The sequence below is a fragment of the Saimiri boliviensis genome, chromosome 1 (genome assembly GCF_048565385.1).
Source record: "Saimiri boliviensis isolate mSaiBol1 chromosome 1, mSaiBol1.pri, whole genome shotgun sequence".
Classification (NCBI taxonomy): Eukaryota; Metazoa; Chordata; class Mammalia; order Primates; family Cebidae; genus Saimiri; species Saimiri boliviensis.
The window spans coordinates 43,212,675-43,227,607 of NC_133449.1; the positions used below are offsets into that span (position 1 = coordinate 43,212,675).

The following is a 14,933-nucleotide window of genomic DNA, read 5'->3' on the forward strand; positions in this document are numbered from 1 at the left end:
ATAGGAACATATAACACATTGAGGCGGCATTCCAAATATGTGGGCAAAAATGGATTATTCAACAGTTTGGGTAGGTGGTTCCCCATATAAAAAAGAAAACTAAATTGAATCCCTACCTCACACTACACTCAAAATTTAATTCCAGATGGACATAAAGGTTAAGCAAAAAAAAAAAAAATAGTATAAGGCCTGCAAATAATGTTTTAAATAATCTTGTATTAAAGACAGTATACATAGCAAGATACAAAACTCAGAAAAACACATACACACAAATTAGCTGAGTTGATAACCAAAATAAAATTTTAATTTTTGTAAAGACAAGACACCATGAGAAAGTTTAAAAACAAGTAACAAAAGAATATATTTGGCATATAATCTATAGAGAAGTCTTAGAAACCAAGAAAACATTCTAACAAGAAAATTTACAAAGGACATGTAACGAAAAAAAAATAATGACTCAAACTCCACACATGAAAAAATGTTCAATAACACTAGTAATCTGGGACAGGCAAATTATAATGAGAGCATTTTCACTCATTATATTTTAAAAGATTTAAAGATTGATATTATCCAATGCTGGAAATATATGAAGAAGAAACAAGGACTCTAACTCAATTGGTAGTCTGAGGGAGTACAATTTAACAATATCTATCAAAAATTTCAATAGGCCTAATTTTTGGTCTAGAAATTCCACATCTTGGAATTTATCTCAGAGAAATACACATACACATACATGATTAAGAACATCACTGCAATGGGGAAGTGATTAAATTGCTTTAAACCATGCAATATAAATCATGCAATATGTACCATATATAGATGTATACATGTCATATATATGGTACATTTAAATGTTGGTGTATTTATATTATGGAATATTTATAGCTGTTAAGAGTAAGGACTGTTGGCAGGAATGTAAAATGTTGCATATGGAAAACAGTGTGACAGTTGCTCAAAAAATTAAAAATAGAATTACCATATGGTCCAGCAATCCCACTTCTAGGTATATATCCAAAAGAACTGAAAGCAGGATCTCAAAGAGATATTTGCACACCCATGTTCATAGCAGCATTATTCACAAGAGCTCAGCAGTGGAAGCAACCCAAATGTCCATCGAAAAGATGAATGGATGAACAAAACACAGTATATACATACAACAGAATATTAAGCCTTATGAAAAGAAATTCCTGCCATATGCTATAGCAGGGATGAGCCTTAAGGACATTATGTCAAGTGAAATAAGTCAGTCACAAAAATATAAATACAAATATTCCACTAAGATGAGGTAATTAAATTCATGAATGGAAAGTCGCTGCCAATGGCTGGGTGGGAAATGGGGAGTTGTTACTTAATGGGTATAGCATCTCAGAGCTTTGCAGACAACAAGGCTCTAGAGATCACTGCACTGCCATGTAAATATACCTAACACTACTACACTTAAAAATGGTTAAGACTCAAACATCGTATGTTCTCACTCATAAGTGGGAGCTAAGCTATGAGGATGCAAAGCCCTAAGAATCATATAATGGACTTTGGGGACTCGGGGGGAAAGGGTGAGAAGTGGATAAAGGAGAAAAGACTACAAATTGTTAAGTACAGTATACACTGCTCAGGTGATGTGTGCACCAAAATCTCAGAAATCCAGCATTATGTAACCAAATACCATGTCCCCCAAAAACCTATAGAAATAAAAAAAAAATAAATAATTCATTTTTTTAAAAAAGTTAAGACTGATGTTTTAAGTTATGTGTCTTTTATTATAATTTTTTTTAAAAAGGATTATATGTGACATGGAAATATCTCTAAGACATTCTTTAGTGAAAAAAGAGCATTATGTAGAGTAAAATCTCGTTTATAAAGATACATATATATATACACATATATATAAAAGTAGAACGTAACACACATATGCGGACGTCAAAGAAAAAGTCTAGAAAGATAAATACCAAAATGTTAAGTGACAATCTTTACTAAGAAAAGTGAGAAATGGGCCAGGCGCGGTGGCTCACGCCTGTAATCCCAGTACTTTGGGAGGCCAAGGCGGGTGGATCACAAGGTCAAGAGATCGAGACCATTCTGGTCAACAAAGTGAAACCCCGTCTCTACTAAAAATACAAAAAATCAGCTGGGCATGGTGGCGCGTGCCTGTAATCCCAGCTACTCAGGAGGCTGAGGCAGGAGAATTGCCTGAGCCCAGGAGGCGGAGGTTGCGGTGAGCCGAGATCGCACCATTGCACTCCAGCCTGGGTAACAAGAGCGATACTCCGTCTCAAAAAAAAAAAAAAAGAAAAGAAAAGTGAGAAAAGCCAGAAACAATGAAATGGAAGCCTTACTTTTTATTTTGCATACTTTTATTTCGTTTGAAATTTTTACATTAAGCCTATATTCCTGTGATATCTGTGTAAATATACATTTAAACCATGAACAAATAGGACAAAAAGAGGAAAGAACAGCAAGATGACGTTTAAACATAACAAACGAATGTAAACGGATCGAGTCAGGAGTAAGCAAACTACAGCCCACAGCCTGTTTTTTAAGTCTGTGACCTAAGAAGGCCTTTTATATTTTTAAAAAGCTGTAACTAATCATTGAAAACAGAGAAAAAACCCACATGAATGAACTTTCTGTGACCTGTATCAGTTCAGTCTTATCAAAACAGGGAAGGAACTTTAGGTACTTTTGGTCAAATTCAATATTTCTAACACTCAACTTCCCTTCCTTTTTTTTCTTACCTTGACAGTACTTTCTTCAAGGGATTCTTTAGACTCAAAGAAAGATAAATGCCTGCTAAAACATCCAAACAACTTTGAATAGTGGGATCACACACGCCATTTTTATCTACTTTCTCCAGTAGAGGCACAATCTATAATACAAAAAAAAAAAACAACAACAACAACAACAGTGAAGCAATTTTTCTAATATCAAGTATAGCAAAATAACATAGATATTCTTTAAAGTCTCAATTGCTGGACACAGTGGCTCACCCCCTGTAATCCCAGCACTTTGGGAGGCTGAGGTGAGCAGATCACTTGAGCCCAGGAGAGTTTGAGGCCATCTTGGGCAACATGGCAAAACCCTGTCTCTACAAAAAAAAATACAAAAATTAGCCAGGCATGGTGGTGCATGCCTGTAGTCCCAGCTACTCAGGGGGCTGAGGCAGGAGGATCACTTGAGCCCAGGCGGTTGAGGCTGCAGTTGAGCCAAGATGGCACCAGTGCCAGCCTGGATAAGAGAGTGAGATCCTGTCTCAAAAAAATAAAGTGTCAATTATAATGTGAAGTGTTTTCCATACTCCACTGTCCAGGATACTGATTTAAACACCTATTTCGCCACTTATTAACTTTTTAAACTTACGTCCCCAACTCTCCCTTTACCCTCCAGACCAACCTCCACAGAGAATCACAGACATGTTAATGGCTTAAGGTAAAGAACAGTTGCAGCACTATTTAAAAAACCAGCAATACATTTACTTGCTTTCCAAAAAAAAAAACTATGCGTGCTCAAATGGTAAATCCTAATACTGAAGTACTAAATAAGTAAAATATTTATATTTTAAATTAAGTTTCAAATGCGCCTGCTAAAAAGTTTTGAAGATTCATATATTTAAAAATTCATATAATTAAAAATCCTCCACAAAAGAAGTATACACAATTATCTTCTACCTTATCTATTTACAGCTCAATTATGACAGACACCCGAATATGGCTTCTATTGCTGCTTAGAATAAAAGGATATTATACAATGAACAGAAAAGAAAAAAATATCTTTTCATTAATGATAAACTGATACGCAAAAATTAGGAGCCAAAAACCGTCAGTGATTTTTAAAAATCCCTAATAGCATAATACTCTTAAAAATGCATCCATGAATATCAATTCAGACTTACCTGTTTAACATAATGGATTTGTGACACTCCATCTGTGAGCTGTACACAATGTAATAGCAAAGAAGCTAGATTTTTCCCTTCCACATCAGCAAAAGCTATATAACACATACAGAAAAAAAAACATTCAATGATTTAACAATAAGTTACATACAAGTTTGCTTTTCTTGTGCATTCTACATAATTTTTGATGTATAAACCAAAACAACAGGCAGAACATAGTCTGCAGACAGAATTTTAGGAAAACTGTTTTACATCCAAAACATAAAGAAAACTAGAAAGAATTTGAGTATGTGCTAGGGAGTCCCAGAGATTAAAATACTCTGCTTGCAAACTAGAAAAGAAATATATTGGGCTGCGCGTGGTGGCTCACACCTGTAATCCCAGCACTTTGGGAGGCCAAAGCGGGTAGAGGTCAGGAGTTCAAGACCAGCCTGGCCAAGATGGTGAAACCTGTCTCAACTAAAAATACAAAAATTAGCCAGGCTTGGTGGCAGGTGCCAGTAATCCCAGCTAATCAAGGATGCTAAGGCAGAGAACTGTTGTACCTGGGAGGCGGAGGTTACAGTGAGCTGAGATCACGCCACTGCACTCCAGCCTGGAGAGCAGAGCGATACCCCATCTCAAAAAAAAAAAAAAAGAAAAGAAAAGCAATATATTAAATAAGGGAAATCAGAAGTCACCTACATTTCAAAGTTTCGAGGTCCTGATGACAAATGGTCAACACAGCAACTTGCATTTCTTTCTTCTTCTTTATACCCATTTTAAATAGAACAGTAGTCACTGCAAGAAAGAAGACTTTAAGGCATTAATGTAAGGTTTCTCAACATCAGCACTATTAATTTTTGGCCAGATTCATTCTTTGTTGAACAGGATTAGCCTATGCATTATGTTTCATGCATTCCCAATCCCTACCCACTAGATGCCAGTAGCAGTCTCCTCCCTCCCACGTTGTGACAACCAAATAGTGGCTCCAAACATTGCCAGGTGTCCCCTGGGGTGCAAAAATGCCCCAGAATGAGAACCACTGTCCAAGAATTTCTGATCTGAAAGAGAAAAATTTTTTAAGCTCAAGACTTTATTACTGTCTGAAGTTACTTTTACCTGCTATGACTCAGTCTTTGTATTTTAAAATATAGCAAACTTTCCTTGTAGTGAACACACACAAAAAAAAAACTAGCATAGTTTTTCCAAAAATAAATTACTTCAAACTAACCTGTGACTTTTTAGATTGACAGGAGGTGCCACTGTATCTTGATTTCTGCAAAAATGAAAAAACAATTTTTTTTGAATACTATTTTCTTGAGTTTGTTTTTATTGATACTTAACAAATCCATGGGTTCATAACAGGCTAAACAACCCAACTCAAAGACTACACACTAATAGCACCATGCAATCTGGAAAGAAGTTGCTGGGGAAATGTCATAGGTTCCTTTTCCTGGTGTAGTTAGCATTTTTAGCAGCATTTACGATGCAAAAGAGGGTATAAGGTAGTATATGCATAAAATACACAAATCTGGAAGAACATGTTGGATGATAAATCAGGATTAAAGGCAGGTCAATACACTGGAATAATGAGCAATATGAAATTTACCAAGATGAAATAGAAATAAATGTAAAGGGCTGCATTTAGTTTTAGGGGGGAAAAAACACAGAAATTGAGGATGGGGAGGCAGAGGGAGGCAAAACGTAGTTTGAAACACCTCAACAGCACAAGATGACTGCCAAAAACCACAGAAGAAGTCAGCCACATCAAAGGAGTGCATGATTCTTCACTCATCCAAACAGATCAGGTGACAGGTAGAGCATTAGGTACAGCGCTGGTGGCTATACTTTAAGGAGCCATAATAAAAAATGGAGCTGATTTCTGAAGGACCTAGAGAGCTCCTCCTTCAGAGAACAGCTCAGTTAACCAAAGGTGGCCTGGAGAAAAGTCAACAGGACAAGAGCCTTAGCGGCTAGACTGTTTTGGAGAAAAAAGGGAGATTTCTTTTGTCTTGCTATAAAATTAGTAAAAATCAGTACAAGCTACAGGGAGACAGATTTTGGATCAATACAAAGGAAAAGCTCTACGGTCCCACTAAGGACTGGGCTACCTTTTGAAGAAAGAATTTCCCAACACCAGGAATATTCAAACAGAAGACGACTGAAGACTCAGTATTTTCTCTTGGCCACCTGAAATAGCCCCTCATCTGGTCTCCTAACTTCTACATTTACCTCCAAAGAATTCATTCTGTTTACAGTCATCAAAGCAATCTCTTTTTTAAAAACTCTCATCAAATTGAATTACTTACTCTCTTCCTTAAAACTTTCCAAGAGTTTCCAAATACACTTAGAATAAAATCCAAACTTGAGGCTGGGCGTGGGGGCTCTCATGCCTGTAATCCTAGCATTTAGGGAGGCCTCGGCAGGTAGATCTCCTGAGGTCAGGAGTTCAAGATCAGCCTGGCCAAAATGGTGAAACCCCATCTGTACTTAAAAAAAAAAAAAAAAAAAAATCAGCCAGGTGTGATGGCAGGTGCTCGTAATCCCAGCTACTCAGGAGGCTAACTCAGGAGAATCACTTGAACACAGGAGGCCGAGACTGCAGTTAGCTGAGATCGCACCGCTGCACTCCAGCCTGGGCAACAAGAGCGAGAAACTCCATCTCAAAAGAAAAGATAAAAAAAGATTTTGCCCTTCAAGGCCCTAAATAATCTGGCCCTGCCTTCCTCCACTCTTCATCTCAAACCAATCTCCTCTTCACCATCTCAAGAACTTTGCACTTCCTGATGCTCTTATTCCCACCTAAGAGGTTTTACACTTCCCAATTATCTCTGCCCCTTAATGTTCATTCCACATCTTTGCAAGGCTGACTCCTCACCATTCATGTTTCTGCTGCAATATTACCTCCTAGAAGCCTTCCATGACAACTCTATCAAAAATGCCACCAATCCAACACACATACACACCATTTCTGCTAATTTTCTTCACAGCACTTACTACTACCAGAAATTACACTAACATGTACATTTACATATTATCTGTGTACCTTAGTAGCAAACAATGAAGGCAGCAACCTTAATCTGTTTTGTTCATGTTTGAAGTCTCACTTCCTAAACCAGTGCCTGGCACATAGCAGGTGTTTAATAAACACTTGATGAATAAACAAATTAATTAACAAACATTTGTCAAAGACGTTCTAGAAGGGATATATGTCTTTAAGGGCAGGAAGGTGGACTACCTAGTATCTAAAATCCATTCTACATCTAAGTGACACTCTACATCTTAAGAACCTACGGTTTGGGAAGTAAGAAGTCTATACAGTAATGGCAGGTGACCAACCATTTAACGAAAAATGGACCCAACTAGCAAAGTGTTGACAAAAGAGTAATTTGTAAAGGGATGGTCAGATCTAGAGAAACTGAGGCACGCTTCCTGAAGAAGTGACCATCGTACAAAGCCTTCTGGGAAACGTAACTAGGGAAACTATTCTCTGGTGAAAGGTAAGCAAGTTTACAGGCAAATTTGATCTTGCAACTCTGAGGGCTACACAAAAGCAGACTCGGTAATCATGCCTGCTCAAAGGATGCCTAAACGTGTGTCCTGAAGAACCGGACTCCCCAAGGGAGTAAATCCCGTGTCTACCGCAAGGCCAGAAGGTGCCCAGTACATTACACTCCTCCTAGGTCCCATTTACTGCTTCCCTTTAGAACGCTGCTTCACTCTACACCTTCCCGGCTGATTCCCACAAACATTCTCTGGGCGATTTCTGAACCACGTGGAGTCGAGGAAAGACAGTGGGAGAAAGTGGTTAAAGTGCTGTCTCCATGGAGACCTTAGCGACCGGAAATCAGTTTCACAGCCGCCGAATCCTGGCGATACTAAAAGAGGGGAATTCGTGTGGCTCGCAAGGCGGCCCTAGCAAAACTGGCCGAGCCGAGAGGTGGAGAGTCACGCGCTACTGCGGGTCTGGCAGGCAGGACACCTGGGAGCCAAACCTTGTGCTCGTGGACGTCTGAGAAGAGTCGCAGGCCTCTGGCCGAGTCCCGGAAGCTGGTCTAGTTCTACCGCGTCTCCGAAGCTCGAAAGCAGTCCGCCGTCGACTACCGGGTCAGGGCGAAGGGAGGGAGGGGTAACCTGTGGGAGTCATCGCGAGAATTGACCCAATGCAGCTTCTCCAATCAGGAGTTCGGCGAGGCCGTGTCGTTCCGGGTTTGGTTAATCCGTGACTTCACTTTCAGTGCCGCGCGTTTCTCGTGGCGTTGGGGCTGACGGGTCCTCTTGGGACGGCTCCTACCTCATCCTTCTCACAGGCTTGGACGTATGGGAAGCGCTTCTGTCCCAGCCCAGACCTGCCACCTTTCTCCCGCTCTGTTGGCCTAGGGCAGAGTCTAGGAGAAAACTGCGTCCGGGACTCGAAAACGAGTCCAGGGAGTTTAGAGCCTGCGAGCTAGGGCAGGGGGGTTGGGCGGCGACTAAACGGAAGCCACGAGAAGAATTCGGACTCATATGAGAAGTGCTGAACTAACTTGTGCCAAAGTGCATTTATTCATTCAGTAAATAGTTAATGAACTCTATTGTCAGAGCGTCGCCAGGCGCTAGCCTTGAAAGTTATCCCTTACTGAGGATACATGTATTACGCAGCGCATACAAATTGTCAGATGGTTCAGTCCTTGGAAAATCAGTACAGTTACTAAGGGCCAATGGGAGCACGATCAGGAAATAGATATGATGCTGTCTTCAGGAGTATTTGGGAAATAGTGAGAAACAGTTCCGTAAACGTTAATGACTTAAGTTTTTAATGATTATTTTCTGAATTTTTAATGTCGCCTTGTTTTTCTTTGTAGTTTTACTACAAAGTAGTATCACCATCTTGTTTTGTTCAATTTTGAACTTTATGGAATTGTGTATGTGTTACCCAGCAGTTTGCTTCTTTCAGCATTGCTTTTCGTATTCACCTACATAAAAGCAGGTGGCTGTAGTCCTTCATTCACTGTTGCATAACTTTCTATTGTTTAATACACTTCATTATGTATCCATCCTGCTGCCTCAACATTTGGATTATTTCCAGCTTTTGCTCTAACAATGCTGCTGTGACCTATGTTGTGCCTGTCAGCTGGTGTGTGCAGACGGTTCTATACCGAATTTTTTTCTCATATTTCTGACCCGGACTGATAGTAAGAATACATTGTAGACTCTGGAACCATGCACATATAAATACTCACACATAATTGAAATAGAAAGTACGTGAAATATTACTTTACAGGAGCTGTGAGATTTTCTTTATTTCCTTTTTCTGAATTATGGTAAAATGTGCATAACAAAATTTATTTTAGCCATTTTCAAGTCTTATGTTTTTTAAAAATAGATATATTGCTCCAGGGCTACTGAAATAATTGTATAAATCAGTGGGTCCCAACTCTTTTTTCTGTTCTGATCTAACCATTTTAAAGCAGCAGACACTGCGACTCTTCACCCTACACGATGGGAGGTGGGATAGGAGGCAAACATAATAAACATCTGTTGAAGGTTGAAACTATTGTTAAAACTTCAAATTAGAGTTAAATTGAACAAGGGGAAAAAACGATTCACAAATCGGGCAGCCTCCAGAATCACAGCAGATTCAGAGAGACTCCAGGGATGCCTCATGGTCAGAGCAAATTTGTAGACAGAGAAAAGGAAAGTGATGTACAGAAAACAGAAGTGAGGTACGGAAGCAGCTGGATGGGTTACAGCTTGGCGTTTGCCTTACCTGAACACAGTTTGAACAGTCAGCATTGTATAAAATAGTTGAAGTATGGCTGCTGGGAATGGCTGAGACTCAGCTATTGTTATAGAAGGATACTCCTAAATTAGGTTTTCAGTCTTGTCTGCCTACTAAGTTAGGTTATGGTTTATCCTCAGGGACTCAAATATGGAAGTACAGAGGCTGTCTCAGGCCATATTTTGTTCAATTAAACGCTACCATGGAGAAAATAGGAGAATGCAAGATGAGAGTATATGGGAGATATGCTGCAACTTTAAATAGGGTAATCAAGGTAGGCCTCGTGGAATAAAGATCTGCAAGAGACGTAGACACTTGGGGAAGGGGAAACGTTCAGTACAGAGGGAGTACAAAGTTTCCAGGGCAGGGCTTGCCAGGAGTTGGGACGATAGCAAGGAGGCAAGAGTGGCTGGAGCCAAGCGAGGTTAAGTGGTAGGGAACGGGACAAGGGGATTCGGATTATGAAAGGCTTTCACATTATTTGATGGACTCTGACTTTCACTCTTAAGTGAAATGAAGAGTGACTTTGAGCAAAAGAATAATTTACATTTCAAAATAATCACTGGAGCTACTTTGTTAAGAAGAGACTGTAGATCGGGCACGGTGGCTCATGCCTGTAATCCCAGCACTTTGAGAGGCCAGAGCGGGTGGATAGTCTGAGCTCAGGAGTTCAAGACCACTCTGGGAAACGTGAAACCTCGTCTCTACAAAAATACAAAAAAAAATTAGCTGGTCGCAGCTACTCGGAAGACAGGCACGAGAATCACTTGAGCCCCGGAGGCAGAGGTTGCAGTGAGCCAAGATGGCGCCACTGCACTCCAGCTTGAGCTGCAGAGTGAGACTCCATCTCAAAAAAGGAAAAAAAAAAAAAAGAGAGAGACTGTAGAGCCTGCAGGAAGCCCAGTGAGCCTGCTGCAATAAACTAGGTAGGCAGACAGGATGCTGGTGGCACTGACCAGGGTAGTAGCAGTGGAGAGCAAGAAGTGGACAGATTTTTGGATCTAATTTGAAAGCAGAGCTAACAATTATTTTCTGAGGGATAGAATATGGGTATGAAGAAATGAAGAGTCAAAGATGAGTCCAAAGTTTCTGACCTGAGCACCTGGAAGGATGAAGTTGCCAAAGTTTACTTGGAGTGGATTTGAATGGGTTTGAAAGAAACTGGGAAGAGAGAATCGGTAAGATCAAGTAGAAGCAACTCCTTCTAGTCCTTCTGTTACACGAGGGGCAGATAAGTGGAGTGGTAACACCTGGAGGAAATAGGGGCAAGAGAAGGTGTAAGACAGGGAGGGTCTCCAGAGATTCTAGAAATGTAATCAACTTAAACAATCAGCTTGCTTTACAGCATGCTGTCCTGTAGCCTAGTTTCTGCAAACCCTCCGTAAAATGTGGTCACCTTGATGTCAGAATTAGCTTCTGTAGAGGTGTTGTGGTTTGTGTCTGTAAACCTAGCACTTTGGGAGGCAGAGGCAGGAGAATCGCACAAGGACAGGACCTTGTCCCTACCAAAAAAAAAAAAAATAGCCAGGTGTAGTCCTAGTTACTCAGGAGGCTGAGGTGGGAGGATTGCTTAAGCCCATGAATTGGAGGCTGCAGTGAGCCATGATCAGACCACTGCATTCCAGATTGGGGTGACAGAGCAACACACTGTCTCTAAAAAATAAAAAAGAAAGAAAGAAAGAAACTAACTTCTGACAGACCCTGACAATTTGCAGATAAACTCAAGTAAACTTTCCTCATTGCTACACTAAAGTCTCTACCCCAAATGTGCTGACATAATGACTCACTACATCTACACAACTGGGACCTCTCCTCTACACTTTCCCTTCTCTCACCCTATAAAACCCTCCATCATTTTCCCTTAAGAAAACACTGCTTTAAAAAATTCTCCCAGTGTCCTCCTTATCTGTGTCAAGTAAAAAGACTCCTGTTAATCAAAACCTACGTTCTCCTGATAAAAGAATTCAGCAAAGTTTCCAGATACAAGATTAATGTACACACATTAGTAGCTCTTTTATACACTGACAGCGACTAAGCAGAGAATTAAATAAAAAACTCAACCTCTTTTACAATAGCTTAGAAATATACCTGGCTGCCGAGACCAAGATGGCCGTGAGACTCGGCGCCTTCCTCAAGAATGCATGGGACAAGGAGCCAGTACTGGTCGTGTTCTTCTTCATTGGGACCCTCGCTGTAATTCTGCCCTCAATGAGCCCCTACTTCAAGTACTCTGTCATGATCAACAAGGCCACGCCCTACAACTACCACGTGCCTGTCTGCGATGATGCCCGACATACCCAGCCACCCCCAGGATCCCCAGGGGCCCAGCCCGGAGTGGCTGAAGAACCTGTGAGCACCTCCACTGACCAAGGCCGGCCCTCTCTCGGCTCCCAATAAAAATGTAATATATATATATATACCTAACCAAGGAGGCAAAAGATTTCTATGAGGAAAACTAGAAAACACTGCTGAAAGAAATCATAGACGACACAAACAAATGGAAACACATGCCATGATCATGGATGGGTAGAATCAATACTGTGAAAATGATCATACTGCCAAAAGCAATCTACAAATTCAATGCAAGCACCATTGAAATACTACCATCACTCTTCACAGAATTAGAAAAACCAGTTCTAAAATTCATATGGAACCAAAAAAGAGCCCGCATAGCCAAAGCAGGACTAAGCAAAGAGAGCAAATCTGGAGACAACACACTACCTGATTTCAAACCTACTATAAGGCCAGAGTCACCAAAACAGCGTGGTACTGGTTTAAAAATCAGCCCATAGACCAATGGAACAGAATAGAGAACCCAGAAATAAACCCAAATATTTATGGCTAACTGAACTTCAACGAAGCAAACAAAAACATAAAAGTTGGGAAAGGACACCCTCTTCAACAGATGATGATAGGATAATTGGCTAGTCACATGTAGACGAATAAAACTGAATCCTCATCTCTCACTTTATACGATAATCAACTCAAGATGAATTAAGGACTTAAATCTAAGACCTGAAACTATAAAAACTCTAAAAGATAGTATTCCTGACATTGTCTTAGGCAAGGATTTCATGACCAGGAATCCAAAAGCAAATGCAATAAAAACAAAGATAAATAGTTCAGACTTAATGAAACTAAAGAACTTTTGCACTGCAAATGGAACAGTCAGTAGTTTAAGCAGGCAATCCACAGAGTGGGAGAAAATCTTCACAATCTATAAATCCGACAAAGGACAAATATCCAGAATCTACAACGAACTCAAACAAATCGGTAAGAAAAAAACAATCTCATCAAAAGTGGTCTAAGGACATGAATAAACAGTTCTCAAAAGAATGTATACAAATGGCCAACAAACACAAAAAAATGCTCAACATCACTAATGATCAGGGAAATGCAAATCAAAACTGCAATGCAATATCACCTTACTCCTGCAAGAACAGCCATAGTCAAAAAAATCAAAAAACGGTAGATGTTGTCTTGGATACGGTGATCAGAGAACACTTCTACACTTCTGGTGGGAATGTAAGCTAGTACATTCACTATGGAAAAACAGTGTAGAGATTCCTTAAAGAACTAAAAGTAGAACTACCACTTGATCCAGCAGTCCCACTACTAGATATCTACCCAGAGGAAAGGAAGTCATTATGCAGAAAAGACACTTGCACATGCATGTTTATAGCAGCACAATTCACAATTGCAAAATCTTGGAACCAACCCAAATGCCCGTCAAACAATGAGTGGGTAAAGAAACTTATATATATATATGATGAAGTACTGCTCACTTGTAAAAAGGAATAAATTAATAGCATCTGCAGCAATCTGGATGAGATTGGAGACTATTATTCTAAGTGAAGTAACAGAAATGGAAAACCAAACACGGAATGTTCTCACTGATATGTAGGAGCTAAGCTATGAGGACACAAAGGCACAAGAATGACACAATGGACTGAGGGGACTTGGGGGGAAGGATGGGAGGGAGGCAAGAGATAGAAGACAACAAATATGGTTCAGTGTATACTGCTTAGATGATGGGTGCACCAAAACCTCACAAAGCACCGCTAAAGAACTTACTCATGTAACCAAATACCACTCGTACCCCAATAACTTATGGGGAAAAAAATTAAAAATAAATGAAGTTTTAAAAAAAAACAAAAACAGAAAAAAGTGCCTTCTCATAGAGAGTCATTTGTTACTTGCCAGACAGCCAAACCCCAATTATTTCCAGGTAACAAAGGTTTGGTTTTAAAATTGAAATAGTAATGTCTTTGAAGAAGATATCCTCATTTTTGCTAGGCACCCGGTGGCAGTATCAACCTGAGACCACTTTAATTCTCTGCTTGAGGTTTTCCAGCATGAATTTGAACTACAAACTTTTATAAAGTAACTTTGTATCTTATTTGTAAAAATATGTTCCAAAGAAATTTTTAAAGGATCCTTAATATATAAAAGTGTAAATGACAACACTTGACAAGGCTGGACACCGTGGCTCATGCCTGTAATCCCAACACTTTGGAAGGCCAAGGCAGGTGGATCACTTAAGGTCTGGAGTTTGAGGCCAGCCTGGCCAACGTAGTGAAACCCTGTCTCTACTAAAAATACAAAATTAGCCAGCCATGGTGGCAGGTGCCTGTTGTCCCAGCTATTCAGGAGGCTGAGGCAGGAGAATCATTTGAACCCCGGGAGGCAGAGGTTACAGTGAGCCGAGATCACACCATTGCACTCCAGCCTGGGCGACAGAAGGAGATTCTAGTTCAAAAAAAAAAAAAAGAAAAGAAAAGAAAGAAAGAAAATACTTGACATATTAACAGATTAACAGTAGACTAGATAAAATCATAAAAAGTAATCCTTCTGTTCACATTTTCTTCAGTGTAGTTTAGCATTGTAAATAGATACCTGTTAAAATAATATCTTCCACTCAATTAGAAAAGGAAATTTTAAAAATAATAATTATTTAGAGCTGGGCTCAGTGACTTCTGACTGTAATCCCAGCTACTTGGGAGGCCAAAGCAGGAGGACTGTTTTTTGAGCCCAGAAGTTTGAGGCTGATCCACCTGCGAATAGCCACTGCACTCCAGTCTGGGCAACAGAGAGACACCCTGTCTCTACCAAAAAAATTTATCATTATTTAATGACATAATTTTGTATGTAATTATTAAGATTCTTTTACATTTGAATGGACATTTGAATAAGTAAAATTTGATCTTTTAAGACCACAAAAAAAAAGGTTTTAATTGCCTACATAATTATTACCTGTTCATGAAGGTCTCTCCGTCAACCAAGACTTCAGAAGCAGCATGACTG

General features: G+C 39.8%; 1 protein-coding gene and 1 pseudogene across 6 annotated transcripts in view; one reads left to right on the forward strand and one right to left on the reverse strand.

The window, feature by feature from the left end:
• The window catches only part of THADA (THADA armadillo repeat containing), a 368,932-nt gene extending 360,942 nt beyond the window's left edge, over positions 1-7,990 (reverse strand). For 4 of the 6 annotated variants that reach the window (XM_074396552.1, XM_074396550.1, XM_074396539.1 and 1 more), the window contains exons 1-5: positions 7,864-7,990; positions 5,100-5,144; positions 4,571-4,666; positions 3,887-3,981; positions 2,733-2,863 (exon numbers count right to left, since the gene is read on the reverse strand). In XM_074396552.1, coding sequence (XP_074252653.1) covers positions 2,733-2,863; positions 3,887-3,981; positions 4,571-4,646 — 302 coding nt within the window. In that variant the 5' untranslated portion in view covers positions 4,647-4,666; positions 5,100-5,144; positions 7,864-7,990. The remainder of the gene's footprint in view (positions 1-2,732; positions 2,864-3,886; positions 3,982-4,570; positions 4,667-5,099; positions 5,145-7,863) is intronic. The other 2 variants (XM_010337470.3, XM_074396561.1) reach the window with 1 other exon arrangement.
• Positions 7,991-11,735: 3,745 nt separating this feature from the next.
• On the forward strand, positions 11,736-12,019 carry LOC104651191 (NADH dehydrogenase [ubiquinone] 1 alpha subcomplex subunit 3 pseudogene; annotated as a pseudogene).
• The last annotated feature ends 2,914 nt before the right edge of the window (positions 12,020-14,933 follow it).